The sequence below is a fragment of the Mixophyes fleayi genome, chromosome 2 (genome assembly GCF_038048845.1).
Source record: "Mixophyes fleayi isolate aMixFle1 chromosome 2, aMixFle1.hap1, whole genome shotgun sequence".
Classification (NCBI taxonomy): domain Eukaryota; kingdom Metazoa; phylum Chordata; class Amphibia; order Anura; family Limnodynastidae; genus Mixophyes; species Mixophyes fleayi.
In genome coordinates, this window is record NC_134403.1 from 66,769,281 (window position 1) to 66,792,464 (window position 23,184).

General features: G+C 41.2%; 1 protein-coding gene across 2 annotated transcripts in view; it reads right to left on the reverse strand.

Annotated features, from left to right (window-relative positions):
• Window positions 1-398: 398 nt before the first annotated feature.
• Window positions 399-23,184, reverse strand: part of ITGB7 (integrin subunit beta 7) — a 76,752-nt gene continuing 53,966 nt past the window's right edge. For both annotated transcript variants that reach the window (XM_075199164.1, XM_075199165.1), the window contains 7 exons: window positions 14,176-14,313; window positions 12,943-13,142; window positions 10,161-10,369; window positions 7,973-8,195; window positions 7,647-7,861; window positions 5,336-5,496; window positions 399-1,706 (listed from right to left, as the gene is read on the reverse strand). In XM_075199164.1, coding sequence (XP_075055265.1) covers window positions 1,641-1,706; window positions 5,336-5,496; window positions 7,647-7,861; window positions 7,973-8,195; window positions 10,161-10,369; window positions 12,943-13,142; window positions 14,176-14,313 — 1,212 coding nt within the window. In that variant the 3' untranslated portion in view covers window positions 399-1,640. The remainder of the gene's footprint in view (window positions 1,707-5,335; window positions 5,497-7,646; window positions 7,862-7,972; window positions 8,196-10,160; window positions 10,370-12,942; window positions 13,143-14,175; window positions 14,314-23,184) is intronic.

Genomic DNA, 23,184 nt, shown 5'->3' on the forward strand with positions numbered 1-23,184 from the left:
GTACATAAGTACTACACTATATGGCTTTTTCCTCTCTCAATACACCGAATTAGTGGAGTTTGTGAGCAGTGACTGTGCTGTGGCCGATGTTCCAGATATTATATACCTGCACAAGTTATCTATACGCCTGTTCCTGATTTTCTAAGCTGATTGGAGCCTACCTCCAAGCACCTCTGATACAGATAAGCTGTTTATTTATATATTTTTGGTACGTTACCACCTACTACTTTAAACTGTTTATCACGGATACATCTGATACGTTGTCTTCTGCTTCCTTCTGTCTTTATTTCGGTATATGGTCAGAGTTTATGGAAACTGGTTGATACTGCTTTTACCAGCCTGACATGATGAACATTTCACTCTGTATTTGCATCTTTATATACAGTATATATTGACTGTCTGGATGATTTGTACCAGCTAACACTACCTCATTTGGCGCCATTTTTCCCTCTTTATATGTTAACATTGATTATCTTTTGATCGGAGTACCATCCGAAACCTGGGAGGGAGGCTGCCTTCTCTTATGAAGAAAAGTGTTTATCAATTTTGGTTATTTATATTATTATTGACTCACCTATTTTGTGTTTGAGCGCCACCATTTATTATACCTCTTGTTACATATATATATATATATGTATATATATATATATATATATATATATATATATATATATATATATACATATATATATATATATATTTATACGGTTTGCTTTGGGTTTTTACCTTCCAACCCTCTGAATGGTACATTGTGTGGTTTGGAGGTGAAAATCAATGGAAATCTGTGGTGATATGCTGCGGTTTTAAGACTTTCAAAAATGTTAACTTTACTAAATTTCCCCTTATGGGTCATAAATGTTCATATACTACTAAACTACGACAAAAATCACAGTTACCTAACATAAAAAGCAGGCTAGGTTGATTGGGTGGTAAACATAGGGTAAGATTTGGGAAGGAGTTTATTTATTTTAATTCACAGGTGATATTTTTATTAGATTAACTTGGGCACTTTGATGCAGATCCTCTCTCTCAGAACCCCCAAATACTGTGTGCTGTGAGAGAAGGGGCTGCAACAAAGTTTTGGGAATTGTTTGTAAACTTTTTTATTTAAAAGGATCCCTGTGTCTGGCTGTCACATTTATTCTTCAGCCGAGAACCGCACTGATTGCTTGCCAAACAATACCATGTAATCCGGACCGTGAGCTGATGGCGCGGTCACATCAGGGACAGTGCATTTCCAGTGAGCACAGGATAACTCCAGAGTTTTATCATTATCTGGGTAATACACTGCCTAACAAAACGTTTATATACAGTAGAAAGTCGGTAAGCAGTTAAGCAAGCTCTTTATACTTTCTTTTAAATTAAAATAGCATAAAAATATGTAAACATTAAAACTTGCAAAAATATCTAAATATATCAATATTCTATTACTCAACCTCCCCCATACACCCCACACACTCAGAACAGCATAGCACGGATCATGTCTTGTCATTCTTCTGGTCTTACTCCTGGCCACTTAAGTAGAGTAAATATTTTGTTTTCTTGACTACACAAATGCCGTTGGGTCACGGAATCCATGGCTCTACTTTCTCTATCTTGTGTCCGCATCGGGTAGCATTGTTCACGTCTGAAATTGCTGGTTACTCTTGGATGAAATTTGGGTTCATTACAGTAGTGGTAGCACTTTTGTAAAGTGGGTTTTGTGCCTGCAATTAACAAAAAAGGAAATTGTAAGTGATATTACAAAATCAAAGTGACACACTCAGGGGCTGGAGGGCATCTTCCCCCGGGGGCCGATCCCATAGTAGGTTACCTTGGGCTGGGTTACCGGGCTACCTGCATTTCTTTCCTTTAAAATGTTCGTAACAGCCTGCTGAGCCATGTCCAGTCCCCCTGGGCTAAAATTTGCCAGCCAGCCCATAAACCTGCTACCATAAATGGGGTGAGCAATTTGGAGAGAGAGCAAAGTGTAAAATACACCTATATAATTCAGTGCAAAATGGCTTTCTAAACTGTGAATGTCAGAACCCACGTCTGCACAGTATAGGAATAGTCCACTTTTCTGGACTTCTTCTACTCTTGTACCATATTGTTTGGATAATGAGATGCACATTTTTCCTCTAAAACTCCATTATCACCATGTCTATTGAGCAAGTAAGCCATGAGTATTTTGGCTTGCTGCTGAATACCCCCCTCTTCTCCTATACCCTGAATGTGTATGTATTACATGTGTATTACATGTGCATTACATGTATGCTGGCCAGGGGATGGATCCAGAAGTTAATTGTACCGGGGGCGATTTAGCCCCGCCCCCTTTTTGACACCTAAGGCTGCTGACGGCTGCACACTATGTGCAGATCCGTTCAGCAGAGAGAGTTAGGGAGAGAGTCCTGCCCGGCTGCTCTGATTGTGTCAATCAGAGCAGTTGGGCAGGACTCTCTCCCTAACTCTCTCTGCTGAACGGATCTGCACATAGTGTGAAGCCGCCGGCAGCAAGCCCCTGCTAGGGGGGGCGATCAATGTAGTACCTGCTTAAATAAAGTGTCATCCTACTGGATGCTGCCTTACTGGATATAGATCGTAAGCTTGTGAGCAGGGCCCTCTTACCTCTCTGTCTGTCTGTATTACCCAGTATTGTTTTATTACTCTTTGTTCCCAATTGTACAGTGCTACGGCATTTGTTTTGGGGCATCGTATTATGCCTCGCCCCATAAGAAAGAATAGTTTTACATTAAAGATGATGTTAGAAAATGTATTTAACAAACTAAAAAAGCAGGGAAATCATTTGAAAAAACAGACCCATTGTATAATTAAGATACGTTGATGTAAGAAAAATAATAAACCCTACAAAAGTAATTATGGATTTAACCCCTTTACTATGTTGATAATATTTAGGTGTCTTGTTTGGGTAGTTTTGAAATGCTGTATACAAAGATTATTGCCTGGTAATGCCAAGCATTTGATCCCTCATTGTCAATAGAGATTTGGCCACTGGTGGGCAGTGTTCTATCTGTGTATATGGGAGTTATTCTATAAACAATAGCTATAAACAATTAAGAAAAAATAAAGTTAAAACGTGTGCTATTGAGGCAAAATTGTTACACTTTACACTAAATTAATTTTTACAGAATTACATTTTAAGTGAAAAAAAATAAACTTTGCAATACTCCATTATGAAAGAGGCTTTCGCTGTTGAAGATGTTAAAACTCGACTATTGTAGGAGAAAAAAACAAACAAACGCACATTTTAATGAACAACTTTTCATTATAAAACTGTGTTTAAATTACTTTTTGTATTATAATTTTAAATTTTATTTTTAACAAATTTGACATCCTTTTACAAAATCCCTAAAAATCGCTTTTACATCATTGGAAAAAAATAAATAAAATATGGTGTCATTTTTGCTTAAAAATCATTATGTATTTTTTACTCCATTGTTACTCTGTCATTTCTATAGAATAACAGCCATAAAAGGAATTTCATAAAGTATTAGGTTTTCTGTGTAGAATGACAATCCCAGGTGTTAAGCTGAACAGTTATAGGTAAAACAATGTAAAGCTTAATTATATTTTTTTAAACATTTAACACTGCACTTAAACATAGATAAGAATAAGCTATTTGCGCTGCCCACATTATTTACCACGTTGAGCCGCCAGTTCTTCTTTCAACTAAAATGTTTGCAAATCTTTTATAACTGTTCCCAACAAACATAAAGAACAAAAACCTCTACATTGTCTTAAGATGTGTTTTGGAGGTGAAAAATGCTTCTAATATAATTTTTATAACACAATGTGTTGTCTAAAAACAACATTTTAAAATAGAATTGTTAGTGCTTCAAATTCTTATTAGATTTATTATTAATTCCCCACAAGGAATCTTCCTGCCATCCGATTCACAGGTTGATTTGGGAACTCTGGACCATCTATATTATTTCACAAATTCCAAGACCTTGACAATTATTTTGCTGATCTCTAAATAAAGCTTCATGCACAATTTCCATTTATAATAAATAAGGGCCTGATTCATTAAGGATCTTAACTTGAGAAACTTCTTTTTTCAGTCTCCTGGACAAAACCATGTTACAATGCAAGGGGTGCAAATTAGTATTCTGTTTTGCATATAAGTTAAATACTGACTGTTTTTTTCATGTAGCACACAAATACTTGATAGCTTATTTGTACACTGAAGTTTAAAGTTGATATTTGTGTGCTACATGAAAAAACAGTCAGTATTTAACTTATGTGCAAACCAGAATTCCTTGGTGGGGCCTGTTAAAGGGCACTCGTCCTTCAGAGAACCCCCAATTCTAACTGATCGCCACCACCACTATTTCAATGGGGTGGAGTGAGGTCTCTGTACTGGAACCCCCACCTTTACTAAATATGTCATCATTGTAGTTTACTCAGCTTGATGGTCAGGGCCATTTTAAGAATGGGGTAAAAGTGCCTTTGATTTGGGCCAACCATAGCAAGCGACCCACCGCCCCAATAACTGTTAATGGAGTCTGGGTTGGAGAGACCCTAAAGAAGCATCAACTTCAGCTTCCAGGTGTCCCCAGAAATTAGTAGTAGTCCTCCTATGTGAAAGACAGAAGTTGGCTCTTTCAAATAAACTGCTTGACCAAAATTATACAAAGATCGTCTGGGTCAAGTAAAAAACAAATGTAAAGAAGAGTCTCAACATTAGACCTTGTCCTGAATCTGAGTATTTACCCTAAACCTAACATTAGCCAAGGCCTTAATCCATGCTTAACCACATGCTTAACCAGAAGTTCTAAAACTACCCTAACAGAACTCTGATCTCATGCACCAGGAACTTTCATGCACCAATGTAAACACACAGATCACTTTTTATTTAGTTTTGCACTGGTCTCTTGATAAAACTTTACAAACATTATTTTGTGGAAATAATAAAATTATGTTGTTTCATTGTGTTTTACAAACTGATATAAAGGTCCAGTAATGGGATCTATGTCCCAGGCCCACTAATGTCTTAAAGCAGGTCCCAAAATATGTTCAAGCATAAACTGGTGAATCTGGGAGCAGAGAAGTCATCTCCACTTGTCACTAGAAAGCTCATGGGAATGGAGGTATGGCTGTGCCAGGGGAAGCACCAGATTGCTACTGTGGTCGCTGATACAGGATGGCTTCAGTGGTTGAAAGATCTGCCAGGGTGTTGACATTATCACATAACTGTATGGTACCCCGTGGAGGGACCACATGTGATTGTTATATTGGAGAATAACTCCATTAAAGTCCTTCCTAAAGTAACATAAATATAAGGTGTATAAATGACAATAATATAAGTACACAGTAAGAGTGCATGTCTGCTTACATCATTCCATCGCTCTTTATTCCGTTCCTTCACAAAGCGTTGGTACTCCTGTCTGTCATACAGCTCAATGGTGACCCGATACAAGACAATGATGAGTAACCCTAACAATGAAATACCCAGAACAAGGCCGACGATGAGATTGTTGGTCTGAAATGCATTCTCTGTAACAAGAAAATAGAAAAGATTGAAATGATAGACAATAGCAGAGATAAAGAATAACTACACATGCAGCTATCCATAATGCATATTTTATGACTATATAAAAAAATATAATGAAAAAATAAATAAATTATATAATCCTGTCTATTGCATGGTAAATGCCAGGTAACTTCTCCAGCGTTGGGCATTATATTATGGCCACTGGGTGCATTGTTTCTTTGTAGCCTATACACTCAGGGGTAAGAAGAATAGAAGGCTAAGATACTTTTTACAGAATATATAATTCCTATGCATTTTACTTTTAAATGTAAATTGCATTAATTGCTTTGAAAATAATACCCATGGCTATAGGATAGACTATATTACTTTTAATTATTTGTAGTTTCTACTGTAACTGTCCTTTGCATAGTTTAACAATGAACCAAACCGGTTATAAGATTAAATTAATATGGGCGCACAGAGCTGGAGTTGATAATCAGTGGTCATATATAATATATAAGTTATTATTACCATAGCAGTACACTTGTATTATTATGTAGACATGAAGCAGTAGTGATACGCTGGTCTCTCACAGTGTGCTGGATCAGAGGGAGATCCCTCCATACACCAGCCAATCAGCTTGTCAAGGGGGTGACTAAGCATTTCCTTTATACATTGTGCAGACTATGCACACCCATTACTAGTTTGGACTAGTTTTAAAAAAATAGGTTGACTGTTGTTTTTTTTTACACATAACCAGACCAATTATTTGTTTGATAACATGGGGGACAAAGCTCTGTCCTTATTCCAGCTTCTACTGTTCTACCCCATTCAGTCTTTACATGCACCACGGTAACTGTGGTAGGACAGACTGCACAAATAAGGTATAAGGTAAATGTTAATGTGCTTGTAATTTCGAACTTGTATATATCATCTATCCTTGGGCTTGTTTTGGAATTAAACATAAAAAAGGAGCAATGAACTGCAAGATGGTATCTGAATCAAACTATATAGCTACACAAATAAAGGAAGTGACCTTTTTCAAGTGCTTCTACAAACTGCTGCCTTAATATGACACTGAGGGAACCACCATCCATCTATAGATATTATACAGATTTAACAATGTGTATAATCCAGGTGCAAGTAGAATTGATCTCCACTTGTACAATATTCAACATACTTCAAATTTTAAACATATTAAATAGTCCAATATTGTCCATAATCATAAGTAATGAATAAGTGTCTTTTGAATTCCTGGTATCCTTTAAGCAAGGGATAAATCTTGCAAGGGAATTTTCCAATTTTGTTCACGAGTGTGGGCGTAAGGAAGAAATAAAAAAACTAAATTTCTAGCTGACAAAAGTGTAAATTTTGTATTTCTCACAATAAAGAACATTGTATCTATATACTGTATACATGAGCAAGTAAACTACAATATATTGCAAAAACAACACGTGTGCAGAAATGTCTGATAAAACGAGACCACAGAGGCGAATGATCCCTAATTTCCAAGTGCAGTCCCAGATAATTAAGATTTGTCCCTGCTCATGTCTATAACTGTAAAACTACTTCTGTTGTTCTATATGGTGGATGTAATTACAAGCAACTGCTCTTATTCTGAATTTCTGGATACTGCACATGCCAAGATTTGTTGAAGAGGTTTATTTAAAATGATGGGGCATTGATTATAATCATATCTTAAGGTCATTGTAGAAAAAAGACCACACAAACATACTTGCCAACTGTCCCGCATTTTGTGTGGGTCTCCCACACTCCAGGGAGTGTATGGCAGTCTCCCGCATCTGCCCACTCCCTAGTGAAGTGGGCAGAATTAGGTCCAAAATTCTGCGATTCTCCGGGAATCGCGGCATTTGCCCCCCCTCCGCCCCCCACCGCTGTAAAATGACGCGTCATTACATCATGGGGAGGGTCCAAAATTACGCGATTTTCGGAGTACCGCCCCCCACATGCCCACCTCCTGGACGCCAACTACAGAAAATTGGCAAGTATGCACACAAAGCAATGACAAGGTCACAATTACTAGTGCTAAAAATGTTGACAAAAGGAAATATATAGGCTTGTTGATGGTTTTTTTGGCCATTATTACTGTTTTGTAGTAAACATTAGTTAAAATAACTAAAATGATTTTGAATGGAGAGACTTTTTTCATCACCTTCCTTTTCCTGCACAAGAATATGAACAACGCCTTTGTCTTCTGTCACATGGAATGTAATAAGTGTGTCTTCTGTTTTCTCTTGGCACCAGCCATCCCTGTCCTCCCCTGATGACTCCGAGGCTTTCATCATTGTGACGTTGACATGAGCACAGGATAAGGTGCAGTTATCTCTGAGAGGTCCTGTCCTAAATGCCTTACATTCTGCACATCCACTGCAAGGAGAAAGTAGAAATGGAAAGTTATTATTTGAAAAAGAAAAACATACAATACAACATTTCCTTTATTTTTTTGAAACACTTTATGGTTAAATCCTTTAAAGTTACCTGTGTTTCTGACATAGCGTTTGGCATCCGGGGCATTCACTACACAACTTATTAAAGTATCCCTTATCGCAGACACATTTATTGCACTCGCACTTTCCGCTCCCGCTGCATATGCCGCTGGGTGTCTTACATGCGCTAGTATCCAGGCTGCAGCCGCATGCACTGCCTGTGTAATTGGAATTGCACTTACAGGAGCCACAGCTGCAGACGCCCCTGGAAGGTCCTGGCAAGTGAGGGACAAGAAACATAGAAATAACAATAGTAAAATATTTGTATACTGTTTAATTGACTGTCTTACACACTGTTAGGAATTTGTGGGCTGACCCAATATTCCTGAGAATGCATTGGAGCTAGTGACATCACTGAGGCACAATGTGACATATACATGTCAATAATCCTTTAACACTTTTATTAAACCTCATGAGCACATTTCTGTCCTGATACCTTTACCATATTTACAGATATTTTTAGCAAAATATATATACATGTTTATATGGTTGTTGTTTGTTTAAAATTAGAGATGTTCACTGACCCCCGTGTTTTGGTTTTGGTTTTGGACCTGGATTAATTTCGTGTTTTGGTTTTGGATCTGTATTTTTTTAGAAAAATAGCTAAAATATGCTAAAATCACATAATTTTGCTCTTTGGTTGTTCTTACATTATTATTAACCCCAATAACACTAATTTCCAGTTATTTGCAGTCAATTTTGACCACCTCACAGGTTACATTATTATTTTCATACACTTTCGACAAAGACTGCAGGACCTGGCTGGATGCTAAACGACACACAAACAGCGACAGAGCAATGACACAAACACACTGCAGTTCATAGCACATCTAGGAAACATTGCCACACAGCAGTGGCAGAAAAGAAAACTGGTGCACAATGGAATTGTCCTTGTCCTTGTCCCACTCTTATGTAAGATATTGAAAAGGACATGCACAGTTTAGCAAAGCAAGCACTCAAGCGATAAGGAGTGCCACTTTTGTGGCTGCAGTGCTTGGTTTGTTTGGGCCCCACAAAACAAGTTACCAATACCTTCGCTGCCTTAAGTCCAACAGTGCTGTTAATGAACTCTACATATTAAACCATGTCTGCTCGTGCTGCATCTTTAATCTCCTTCTCCTCTGTGGATACCTCCCTCTCATCCCTGAAGACCTGCTAAACTTATAAAGACACAGGAAGGGATATTACAACTGGAGTGGCATTACAGCTGCTTCAGACAGACTGTGACATAGAACATGTGGGCAGCATGGAATCCGTCATCTTGGAATACGCTGCATTGATAAAAGATTTAAACCAATATATAGATGCAGTTGAGTAGACCGTACTTAAATTAAAACGTGACCCACCAGATGAGATCCCAGATTTAAAAGAGCTTGTGCATGAGAGATACACTGCGCTTCAGAAGAATAATACAGAGGAGGCCCTGAGGAAGAAGATAAATATGTCCAATTTAAAGAACAGCTAAGAGACCTGAGAAAACAAATGGATGTGTCACCGGCCCCTGTAGACGAAGATTTGGAAGATGAAGACGAGGAGATTGCTGTCACCCAGAGCACTCCTATAACACAGCTGGAGATGGTGAACCCAGTGAAAAACAAAGTATATGGTCACACGTACGGGAGAGAGAAGCAATTGAAAGGACGATTGAAAACAAACTTCAGCACTTATAGCACATGTAGGTAACATTGGCATACAGTGGTAGCTGAAAGGAAAAGTGGTGCAAGATGGAATTGTCCTTGAGTCCTTCCCACCCACCCTTATAATGGATCTTAAAAAGGACATGAACACTTAAATAAACCAAGCACTTCAGCAAAAAAGAGTGCCACTTTTGTGGCTGAAGTGCTTGGTTTGTTTACATTTTTGCACTGTGCCTCTCTGCACACCCTGGTGACTTTGGGTCCTATTTATAGACCATAGGAAAACTGATTTTTCCATATGGTATTTTTATGGAAAATCTTCTTTTAAGAACAACCTATCACAGGAGATATTGGAATGAGTTTTTAAGATTAATATTAGTGCTGTCCTGGTTTATTACTATATATTTTGTCCTCCTTAACAGTTTACTTCTATATTTTAAATATAAAGGACCAAGTTTCTAATTTGAATATGTATACCTGTCATCAGATTTCATGACTAGCGTTTGCCACAAATTTGCAATGGGTTATTGTGTATTATTTTACCTCCGCAAACCTGGCCTTCATTCCTTTCGCAACTGGCGTTATCGCACTCACAAAACTCTCCTCGGACGTTTTGATTGCATGCACAGCGTCCACATTCACATCTCCCACGTCCATTACACGGCAGAGAGCCCATTGTAATGCAGTTTACGTCTGTGTCATGTTTGTTTTGTTGACATTCACAGTGCTTTCCACGATACCCATCAATGCAGCTACAAGACAAAGCTTACCCTTAGTAAAACAACTGCAACAACATATAGCCTGCAATAACTGAATACTACTCATTTAGTTGGTATTAATATTTACTTTCTTATTACATAACCAAACTTACATCAAATTACATGTTACTGAACATGAGCAAAGCAATTAAGCCTGTTCCGAAATTCAGAGACAGAGATAGTCTACAGATATTACTGTTTTCATTCTGGTCATTATTGTTCTTATAGACATAAAATAAGTGTGCTTAATCTGCTCCAAACATTTCTAGAAGCATCTGGCTTGGACAACAATGATCCAGTAAAAAGAAACTATAATCATTTAAATTATTGATGGAACTCATGTTTTTCTTAAGTTGGGACATGGAAGTGGTGCAGGGGGTGCAGCATAACATACGTGGCTTAAGGGAATAAAAAGGAATATGGCTTAGTGATTAGCATTTCTGCCTTACAGCACTGGGGTCATAAGTTCAATTCCCAACCATAGCCTTATCTGTTTGTTTGTTTGTATGTATGTTCTCCTCGTGTTAGCGTGGGTTTCTTCCGGGTGCTTCGGTTTCCTCCCACACTCCAAAAACAATCTAGTAGGTTAATTGGCTACTAACAGATTGACTCTAGTGTGTGTGTGTGTGTGTGTGTGTGTGTGTGTGTGTTAGTTAATTTAGACTGTAAGCCCCAATGGGACAGGGACTGATGTGAGTTCTCTGTACAGCGCTGTGGAATTAGTGGCGCTATATAATTAAATGGTGTTGATGATGATCACCTAATGATGATAAGGAATTGTTGCTTAAGTCCACACCTGTTTGTACACCTATTTACGTGAGTTATCAAAAATCCTAGGAAACATTGCTGCCTCTAATCATATCTTACCTTTTATATCTTAAACAATCAATTATCACCTAATCATCTGCAAGATCTCCTCCATCACTTAAACTCCTCAGCTGTTGAACTCTACCAAGCATCCTCACACCTGCAGAAATCTTAGTTCTATTAATTTGCCACCACTGTACACCTCAGAAACTTTTCTCCATTTCTACAATATCCTCTCCTGATCTGGCAGTACCACATCTTATCCAAATATTAGTAACAGCCCTTTATCAAGTGGCACCAACTACTCTTTAGCACCAATCACAATCTCAGCCGTGACACACTAAAGAAACATAAGGCCTTCAAAACATTCTTGCAAAGTAGAAAAACATTGTCGAAAGTCTTGTATTTCTAATGACTTCCACAAATATACTGCTATTTAACACTTCTATTGAAGTACACTTTACACTGCCAAGCAAACTTCCAGTGTCTGATCTCTGCTAAGTTTTCTAACCCCAAACACCTTTGTAATACATTTAAATCTCTTCTCAATGCTCCCAAACAACCCCTCCGAATACCATCAGTGCCAAGCTCTTGCTTCTTTCTTCAAGGACAAGGTTGATAAGATCTGATATGAAATGTTCTCCTCTTCCCGAACCAACAACCTGCTCAATTCCACTACTGCATCCTCTGGCACCTTCTCTTCATTTGATCCCACAAATGAAGATGATGTTTCTACGCTCTTTCATCTTGGATGTCCTCTCACCACCTCAAAGTCAATCTTTCATCAACTGAGCTAATAATATTCCCACCAGCCAACACAAGCTGCCTACTTGACATCTTTATTTTTCTTGACAACATGACAATAAACCCTACACCACAAGCTTGCTGCCTAAGTGTCATACTTGATTCAGAACTGTCCTTTGTTCCCAACATTCAATCTGTATCCAAATTATTTTACATACATCTAAGAAACATTTCCTGAATATGCACATATCTCACACTGCAAAAACTTTAATCCATGCACTCATTAGCTCCCCCCTTAACTATTGTAATTCCTTCTTTTCTGGTCTTCCCATAACCAGACTTTCACCCCTACAATTTATTTAGAATGCAGCCGTCAGATTAATTTTCTTTGTAAAACCTTCTTCTATTGATGCTCCACTCTGTAATCAGTTGCCAATATTTTACTTAATCCAATATAAAATACTTCTACTAACATACAAGGCCATAAACAAAACTGCACCAACATACATCTACTCACTTGTCTCAAAGTATCTCCCAACTTGACCTCTCTGCTCTGCACAAGACCTTCATCTATTAATCCACATGCATTACCTGCTCCCTTTTCAGGTTACAAGACTTTATTCGGGCTACACCCACTCTTTGGAATTCCCTCCCTCATACAACAAGATTATTCTCTAGTCTCCAAACCTTCAAGTATTCCCTGAGACCTCACCTCTTCAGGCAAAGTAATCAGATTCCCAAACCACCCTCTTAACCTCCCTACGCTATTCTGTTAATACCCAGTTTGTTTTATTACTGGGTTCCTTCCCAAATGTGCTACAGAATAAAATAATTGTTAATAAATAAATAATAAACCTGTGCTATGACAGTTCTAATTTGATTGATAGGTACAGGTTTACAACACATTAGTGAACATTACACCATGTTATTACATTAATAAGTCCCAATATAGTTAGATTGCAGTCTTGCTCTTGGTTGAGCAGCTTGATACTACAGAATGTCAGTTTTATAATCACCTGCAGATTCCACAGCTGTAGTTTCCTAGACCTCCATTGCAGTGATTAGAGAAGACTTCCTCATCACTGCATTTACAGTCGCACAAAGGTTCAAAATTCACGTTTATCTCCTCATTGAATCCAAGCACCCTGAGCTGGAAGCTCTGCATTCCATCCTGGCATGACTTTTTATCCATCCATAATGTCACATCAAAGTCTACCTGCAGGAATGAAGCATTGTCACTTTCAATCCATGGTTCTCTAGTATGTCAGATAATACGTCTTGGACAAGGTTTGTCAAATAATGTGTTCTATACATGCTGCCCATTACTTTAAAGGCATCAGTCGGCGTAGTAGTTAGCACTTCTGCCTTACAGCACTGGGGTCGTGAGTTCAATTCCCGACCATGGCCTTATCTGTGAGGAGTTTGTATGTTCTCCCTGTGTTTGTGTGGGTTTCCTCTGGGTGCTCCGGTTTCCTCCCACACTCCAAAAACATACTGGTAGATTAATTGGCTCCTAACAAATTGGCCCTAGTCTGTGTCTGTCTGCCTCTGTGTGTGTGTGTGTGTGTGCGTTCGTTAGGGAATTTAGACTGTAACCACCAATGGAGCAGGGACTTATGTGAGTGAGTTCTCTGTACAGTGCTGCGGAATTAGTGGCGCTATATAAATAAATGGTGATGATGATGATGATGTGGCCTATGTAGATCAGGATATTTATTGCAAACTTAAAATTAATCTAACTTGGCAAAGTAAATATTATTGTTTGTTTTCCCTACCAATAGAATTTTGTAACTTTGGACACAGAGTTTCACAGTAAGTACCAGTCCCCATTTTAAAAGTAAAAAGAGTAGAGAAGGGGTGTGGCTTAACAAATATAGGACACACCCATTCTCACAGTACCACGCCCCTTTTCACCATGGAATTTCAATCAAGGCAAGGGGAATTATGTCATCACATTGCAGAAAATACATGAAATTGTTTAGAAGGGAGACATCCAATCTGTTTTCCCAATGTAGCAGTTATTTCTACTTCTTAGAAGCAAATGTTATTGATTTTGTTTAAATTGCTTTATTTTCATCATCAGTTATTAATTATTTATTGTTATATTGCTACCTTTACCGGATTTATTAATTATTTCACTATTTCAATTTGACTTGCATTATATCATTTCAAATTTCTTCTATTCATTTATATTCAATTTTCCACTTCTTGCAATCGCACTAATTGTGTTTTCTTAGATGTTTACATACCATTTGGTTTATTTTGACCCCTGAGCATAGCCCTTGTGGCTGCCCCTCAGTAGTAGAGTCAGGACAGTGGGAGTCATAAGAGATGTGAATTCCTTTTGGTAGATTAACATGTTCCAAATTCACAGTAGAAGACAAATTCTAGGAAAGACAAAATACATATTGTTATTATTATTGTGCTTATTATTGTTATTATTATTATTATTATTATTATTATTATTATCTTTAATTTATAAGGCATCACAAAGGGTCTGCAGTGCCGTACATGACATATACAGAAAACAGTGACCCATGACACAACATGATACAGAAAGAACAAAAAATGAAGAACAAAAAAGGGGATTTTTACTAGAGATGGGCGGGTCCGGTTCTCCGAGAACCGAACCCACCCGAACTTTGGGTATCCGAGTACCGAGCTGAGCAGCTCGGTACTCTCCCGCCCATTCCGAATCCAAATCGAGGCCGAACGTCATTGTGACGTCGTCGGATCTCGGGACTCGGTTCTCGCGATACTTCAACTTTATAAATACACGCCTCCACAGCAATCCATCGCCATTTGACAGAGGGAGAGAGCAGGGTGTAGTCATAGGCTAATTAGAGCAGGGACAGAGAATACAATATTGTTCTTGCAATTGCTCTAACCAAAATCGCTAGTGCAGAGAGGAGGATAGAGGTTTATTATTTTTTCTTCATATTTGGCACTCCCCAGCGCTTTTGGGGTGTCCCCCATAATTGTGCATTAATATTTCTGGCTGTCAAAAGTCATATCTGTCAGCAGTATCTACTAAATAATTTGTAGCACTCCTCAGTGCTTTTGGGGTGTCCTCCCTAATTGTGCATTAATATTTCTGGCTGTCAAAAGTCATAACTGTCAGCAGAATCTACTAAATAATTTTTAGCACTCCTCAGTGTTTTTGGGGTGTCCTCCCTAATTGTGCATTAATATTTCTGGCTGTCAAAAGTCATATCTGTCAGCAGTATCTACTAAATAATTTTTAGCACTCCTCAGTGTTTTTGGGGTGTCCTCCCTAATTGTGCATTAATATTTCTGGCTGTCAAAAGTCATATCTGTCAGCAGTATCTACTAAATAATTTTTAGCACTCCTCAGTGTTTTTGGGGTGTCCTCCCTAATTGTGCATTAATATTTCTGGCTGTCAAAAGTCATATCTGTCAGCAGTATCTACTAAATAATTTTTAGCACTCCTCAGTGCTTTTGGGGTGTCCTCCCTAATTGTGCATTAATATTTCTGGCTGTCAAAAGTCATATCTGTCAGCAGTATCTACTAAATAATTTTTAGCACTCCTCAGTGTTTTTGGGGTGTCCTCCCTAATTGTGCATTAATATTTCTGGCTGTCAAAAGTCATAACTGTCAGCAGTATCTACTAAATAATTTTTAGCACTCCTCAGTGTTTTTGGGGTGTCCTCCCTAATTGTGCATTAATATTTCTGGCTGTCAAAAGTCATATCTGTCAGCAGTATCTACTAAATAATTTTTAGCACTCCCCAGTGGTTTGCGCTCAGAATGGATTCAAAGCAGTCCACATATGATCTAAATGAGCAACCAGGTTCTGTCACCAGTCCTGATGTTAGTGTTCCCAGTACGTCATCTGGCCAAGGCGATGTCAAACAACAGAGTGTTTTCAAATTAGTGCAAAAAACAAAAACCCAAAAAAAATTTACTGTATTGAAGCGAAAAAGAAGTGTAACTGAGCAAAAGTTAAGTGACGATAAAAAAAAAATTGCAAGCATGCCATTCTACACACGCAGTGGCAAAGAGAGAATGAGGCCTTCACCTTTGGCTATTAGTGGCAGATCCCAAAAAGTTACCCAGCCTACAATTGGTGCACAACTACTGTTACGCGTCAAAGCCGAGCTGCAAGATAACAGTGAGGCATTACAGGAGAATATTTGCTCTGATTCACAAATGACAACAATCCCTGTGGAGAGTCCATCCAACAGTGGGATGTCTAATCGTGAGCATTCTGCTGATGTGTGCCTTAATAGCCCGAGTGTAGCCGGTGATACCCAAATTGAGGATGCCACTTTGGAATTAGAAGAGGATGAGGGGGAGATTTGTGTAGGCGACGAGGGCGCTAATGATGATGTTGATGATTATGATGCAGACAGATACCAAATTGCCTTTCTCAATTTCTATTTATATTCTAGATTATATAACGGCTGAATAGTTTTCTATTTTACTCCTAGTGGAGAGAGGATCTGATGCAGACAGATACCAAACTGCCTTTGTCCATTTCAATTTATATTGTACAGTATATAACGGCTGAATTTATTAGTATTTTATACAAGTGGAGGGGGGCCCAGAGAGACAGAAACCAAACTGGCTTTCTCCATGTCAATTAATATTGTACAGTCTATAACGGCTGGATTTTTTGGTATTTTATACAAGTGGAGGGGGGCCTAGAGAGACAGAAACCAAACTGGCTTTCTCCATGTCAATTAATATTGTACAGTCTATAATGGCTGAATTTTTTATTTTTTTAAAAAAGTGGAGGGGGCCTATAGAGACAGAAAGCAAACTGTCTTTTTCCATTTCTTTACATATTTAACTATAAGTGTAGGGTGTAATATAGATTCAAAGACAATGGCTGCATTGCCAATATGCATAGATGGAGAGGAAGACAATCTGTTTTGTGTGTAGAATAATTGAAGGCCTACCAATGAAGAATTAAACAGTTTTTTTGGATGATTTATTACCTCAACAATTAGATTACTTATCTCTAAAACAGTTGGAGCACTAAATTGGGTTATTTTAGGCACAAAAACATGTATTTTCCAACAAAATAGCAAAACAAAACCAAACAAAACCAAAACCAAAACCAAAACACGCAATGGCGGTTTTGCAAAACCAAAACCAAAACCAAAACACGACGGTAATCCAGATCCAAAACCGAATCCAAAACCAAAACACGGGGGTCAGTGACCATCTCTAATTTTTACTCACCGTAAAATCCATTTCTCTGACTCCATTGGGGGACACTGCGAGACATTGTGGTATAGTAGGTGGTCAGGAGTTCCTGTCACTTAAACTGTTAAATTCTGGGACTCCCCCCCTGCTATGCCCCTCCTCTCCAGAGAGAACCTCAGTTTTGAATAACCAAGAGTGAAGTTAAGGAGGTAACATAACCTAAAAAGGTCTTAAAATAAAGAACCATAATCAAACTTTTCACACACAGAACTATATACAGAGCAAGGGAGGGTGCGCAGTGTCCCACAATGGAGTCAGAGAAATGGATTTTACGGTGAGTAAAAATCCCCTTTTCTCTTTCCTACCATTGGGGGAAACTGCGAGACATTGGGGATATACCAAAGCTTCCTCAAGGGTGGGAATGCTCTGGACCAGCCGCACGCATAATCCTGCGACCAAAGCTTGCATCAGCCGATGCGAAGCCCTGAAGTCTATAGAATTTAGTGAATGTGTGGACGGAAGACCAAGTCGCCGCTCTACACAACTGTTCTGCTGACGCGCCGTGCCTAGCCGGTCAGGAGGCACCCACTGCCCTAGTAGAATGCGCCCTTAAAATTTGCAGAACGGCTAGAGAAGCTGAAACATAAGCCTCGCGAATCGTGGACGTGATCCACCGAGCAATAGACTGCTTAGAAGCAGGCCAGCCTCTTTTGGTGGCATCGTATAAGACGAAAAGATCTCTGGTCTTTCTAACCTGCGCTGTACGGTCTACATAAATGTGTAGAGCCCGCACCACATCTAAAAACTGCGTAGACCCTTCTGATGAGTCCCTTCTTTCCTTGAAAGCCGGGACAACAATTTTCTGATTCAGGTGGAATCTCGAAACCACCTTGGGAACAAAGGATGGCTTGGTCCTAAGGACTGCCCTGTCTGAGTGAAAAATCAGAAAAGGAGGGCCACAACGCGAAGAGCCCCAAGCTCAGACACCCTCCGTGCTGAAGCTATGGCCAATAAAAATGCTGTCTTCCATGTAAGATACCTTAAGTCCACAGACTGTAAAGGCTCAAATGGATGTTTAAAAAGAGCCCGCAGAACCAAGTTTAGGTCCCAGGGCTCAACAGGATGACAAAAAGGAGGCTGTAAACGCAACACCCCCTGCAAAAAAGTCTTAATGTCTGTATATTCAGCGATCTTTTTCTGAGAATAGACAGAAAGAGCGGATATGTTGGCGCTATATAAATAACTGATGATGATGATGATGATGATGATATCTGCCCCCTGAGGGAACTAAGCCGCAAACCTTTCTGCACCTTGTCCTGAAGAAAATCCAGGACACGGGAAATCCTGAATTTTGACGAATGAAACCCTCTAGCCTCACACCAAACAATATACGTCTTCCATACTGTAATAAATGGAAGATGACGCGGGCTTCCTCGCCCTAATCATGGTGTTAATGACCTCTTGAGAGAAGCCCTTAGCCTTGAGTATTAGGGTTTCAATAGCCAGGCCGTTAAACTCAGCTGATCCAAACCTTGGTAAAGGAATGGGCCTTGAATAAGAAGATCTGCTTGTATGGGAAGCCGAAATGGAGGCGCTCCTGCTAATAACAGCAGATCGGAGAACCATGCTCTGCGTGGCCAGAATGGAGCTATGAAAATCGCGGGAACCTTCTCCCTCTTCACCTTCTTCAGCACCCGTGCAATCATTGGAATGGGCGGGAAGATGTACACCATCCTGTACTGCCAAGGGGCTGACATGGCATCTACTATGTCTGCCCCTGGATCTCGTGCTCTTGCGCCGTACCCGATGGTTCAGTTTGGACGCCATCAGGTCTATTTACGGACGACCCCACCGCTCCACCAGCAGGGAGAATACCTGACTGTTTAGAGCCCACTCCCCGGGATGAAGGGTGTGTCTGCTGAGGAAGTCTGCTTTCCAATTCATCACCCCCGGAATGTAAATGGCCGAGATTCTGGGAACCTGACGTTCTGCCCATGCTAGTATGCGTGTGGCCTCTCGCATAGCAGCTGCGCTGCGAGTGCCGCCCTGATGAGTTATGTACGCCACTGTGGTGGCGTTGTCGGACTGGATCTGAAGAGGTTTTCCTCTTAGAAATTTCTGTGCTCCTATCAGGGTGTCGTACACTGCTCTGAGCTCCAGAATGTTTATTGGAAGACGAGGTTCCTGAGGGGACCAGAGACCCTGAAGCCTCAGGGTTCCTGTTACTCCCCCCCAACCCAACAGACTGGCGTCTGTTGTGACTAGAGTCCACGACCACACCTGTTAGGATTGGCCTTTCTCCAAGTTTGACCGAGACATCCAACAGACTAGAGATAGTCTTGTGGCTGTGGATAGACAAACCATCTGTTTTTCCAAATTCGTCTGAGACCCCGACCACTTCCGCAGGATCTCTGCTTGAAGTGGATGGGAGTGAAATTGAGCAAACGGAACTGCCTCGAATACTGAGACCATCGTCCCCAGGAGCTTCATGCAACAGAGAACCGAGACATTCCTCTTCCTTAGCATGGCTCTGATCTTTGTCTGTAAGGCTAAGACCTTCTCTGCTGGCAGATAGACTCTCAGAGACTGAGTATCGAACAACAGTCCCAGGAAGCGCATCTGCTGAGCTGGTACTAGCAATGACTTGGGAAAATTCAACACCCAGCCGTGACTCTGTAGAAACTGTGTGACAGTCTGAATATGTTGGGATAGTTGAACCGCAGACGGTGCCTTCAGCAGAAGGTCGTCTAGGTAAGAGACAACTGTTATGCCTTTCTGTCGCAATAGACGTGCCATGACCGCCATGATCTTGGTAAAGACTCTGGGAGCGGAAGCTAGGCCGAAGGGGAGAGCCCTGAATTGAAAGTGCGCCCTTCCTACTGCGAACCGAAGGAGACTTTGGTGTCCTTCCCAGATAGGGACATGAAGGTAAGCATCCTTGATGTCTAATGATGCCAGAAACTCCCCTTTCTCTATCCCTGCTATCACAGAGCGAAGGGATTCCATGCAAAATTTCTGAACCTTCACCTGCTCGTTTAGAGACCGAAGATTCAGGATGGGCCGGAAGGTAGCGTCTGGTTTTGGCACCAGGAAGAGGTTTGAATAGAAACCTCGCCCCCTTTCTATAGGAGGAACCTGAACTATTACTTGAGCCGCCAGGAGCTTTTGCATGGCTTCCTGAAGTGCTACATGTCTGCGGGGGCAAGAGAGGAGAGGAGTGACGAAGAACCTGTGAGGGGTGGGGGGGTGGGCTAGATCTATGACATAGCCCCGGGACACAACTCCCCGAACCCAGAGATCGGTTGTGGATTTTCACCACCGATCCCTGAATTGAAGAAGTCGTGCCCCCACCTGATTTGCCCCCTTTAGAAGTAAGTCACGCGGAGGGCTTGTCCGCTGGACGAGCCGGACCTCTCCATGCTGTACCTCTATCTCCTCTGCCTCTAATGGCCAAAGATCTGGGAGCTGAGGAATGCCCTCGATTAGGGGCCCCTGCCCCTTGGGAAAAGCTCCGAAAGGAACGATATCTACCCTGACGGGGTCTGACTGAAACCGTAGGTAGAGCCATACTCTTACCTCCCATGGTGTCCTGAATAACCCTTTCGAGCTCAGCCCCGAACAGAGTTAGCCCATCTAAAGGTAAATTCTCTAAAGCTCTCTTAGAGTTTGCATCCACCGACCACGTTTGTAACCATAGGTTACGACGAGCTGCTATAATTAGAACCGAGGCCTTAGCATTCACCGACACTGCATCCATGGCAGCATTCGACACATATTCCGAAGTTTCAAGTACCTGCTCTGCTAGGTCTAGTAGCTCAGTATGCGGAGTGTTATCTCTGAGGCCCTTAATCAAAGCCTCCATCCATAACTGCACGGCCTTATTGGCCCATGCTACAGCCATATGAGGCCTAATCATACTTCCCACAGCGGTATAAGCTGAGCGAAGAGCCAGATCACACTTCTTATCAGTAATCTTTAAGGGTTATCCGCTCTTGGACAAGGATAGCTGAGGATGAAGCTAACCGGGCTACCGGGGTGTCCACCTTAGGCGAAGTTTCCCATTTTGCTGTATCCTCAGGAGGCAGCGGATAAAGGGACTTAAACTTTCCCGGCGTCATAAGCTGTTTATTTGGCTTGCGCCAAGCTTCAGACATAATCTCCAACAATTCTGGAGAATGCGGGAAAATAGCTAACTGAGCCTTAGGTCTTTTAAACAAGGATATACCCTTAGGTGCCACGGGTTCTGGGTCAGCTAACCCTAAGGCATGCCTGATGCCCAAAATAAGACTATCCACACTTGTGGAGCCAGAGTCAGCATCATAGATAGCCTCGCCCTCGGGGTCAATATCTACCTCACCTTCCTCGGCTGAGGAGTGATTAGAAAGCTGATCTATCTCCAGATCTGCCTCAGTAACAGCCCTCTTACCCCTCTGGGGAATAGATACTGGCCTTCTTCCCCGTGAGAGGACCCTGCCTGTGATGTGTGAATATTGTCGGCAGACTGGCTGCCTGCAAGTGTAAGTGTGGTAGTGTTGTCACGTACCTCTATTGCTCGCAGCATCACGGCCGTCATTTTCTCCATAGCCGAAGAAAAGGACCGCATCCAGGGTGGTTCTACCATTGTAGAGGATCCCTCCTGGGCTGAATCATTCTGCCTCTGAGCGTCAGCAGAGCAAGCTGCGCAAAGGGCATCTCGGTCTGTGTGGGCAACAGAAAGTTTATTGTTACATTTTGAACAGGCAAAATACAATGTAGCCGGCGCAGAAGCACCCTTGCCTCTTGCTGTCCCCTTCTCCGCCATTGTTCTGCTTCTTAAAATAATTCTTAAAAGTAATGCAGACAACTTAAGGTGACCGAACCGAGGAGATCTGTGCTAGGCAGTCTCTGAAACAGCACCACTCCAAATAAAATCAAGTTCAAAAATAGTACTGTCTGTGAAAATCTCTGTCTTACAGAAATGACTCACTAGATCATACAGTCCCACAATCCAGAATCCCCCCCAATGCTCACTAGTGACACAGTGCAGCGATTAGGGCAATTAAGTTCTTTCCGGGAGCAGAGAGGCAGAGCAAAGGGTAGTACAATGCAGGCTACAGAGCTGTAATGGCGGCACCCGCGCGGGAAGGAGCCCTTTCACTCCCCCCCTTCCTGTAGCGTCATACTCTGCCTCCCGAGAGCTCGCTGGCGCCATCCTCCAATGGCCGCCAGGAGCGAGAAACCGCGGGGAATACAACTTGCCTGTTCAGCACCCGTGTCACTTGTCCCCTGCAGAGTGCCCAGCGGTATTGTCCGGCAGAGCAGCTGCTCACCTCCACGAGTGTGAGCGTTGCTTCTGCCGCGTCTATTACTCCCCCTCACAGCATTCTGCTCGTTGACTAGGGGAGCAGAGCTGCCGGCCAGCGGAAGAGAGAGAGGCTGCTGCCGCGTGACTCACCCCTCTCTTTCAGTCCTCCTCAGTCTGCACCAACATCCTCCTAATAAAGTATGGCCCCTAATGAAGACTGCCGGCAGAGGTGCTGGTAAAATGAGCGCTAGGCTTCACCTACCTGCGCTAGGATCCAGAGTGTGTAGAGCTAAGTCCTGCTTCACTCTGCTGGGCTACAAGGATCCCGCGCTGCACCTGTAAGGATTTAAAATAAAAACATGAAACCTATAACTAAACTGAGTATAGGCAGGAGCCTATACTCCAGTGACCGAACTCTAGGTCACTTACAAAAAACTGAGGATCTCTCTGGAGAGGAGGGGCATAGCAGGGGAGGAGTCCCAGAATTTAACAGTTTAAGTGACAAGAACTCCTGACCACCTACTATACCCCAATGTCTCGCAGTGTCCCCCAATGGTAGGAAAGAGAAATATATACACACACACAGGTAACATGGTAATTCAAATCAAATTATTTCTGGGAGAATGAGTGAAAGTGATGGTAGAAATCAGCAAAAGTAGGCCGAAGCTTAAGAAAACAGGGCTAGGGAAGCAGGCCAAGAGGTACAGGGAGTGATGGAATAGTAGAAGGAGCACACAAGGAAAGAGGGCCCTGCTCCTGAGAGCTTACATCCTAAAGGAAATGATTGTGACAGATTAAAT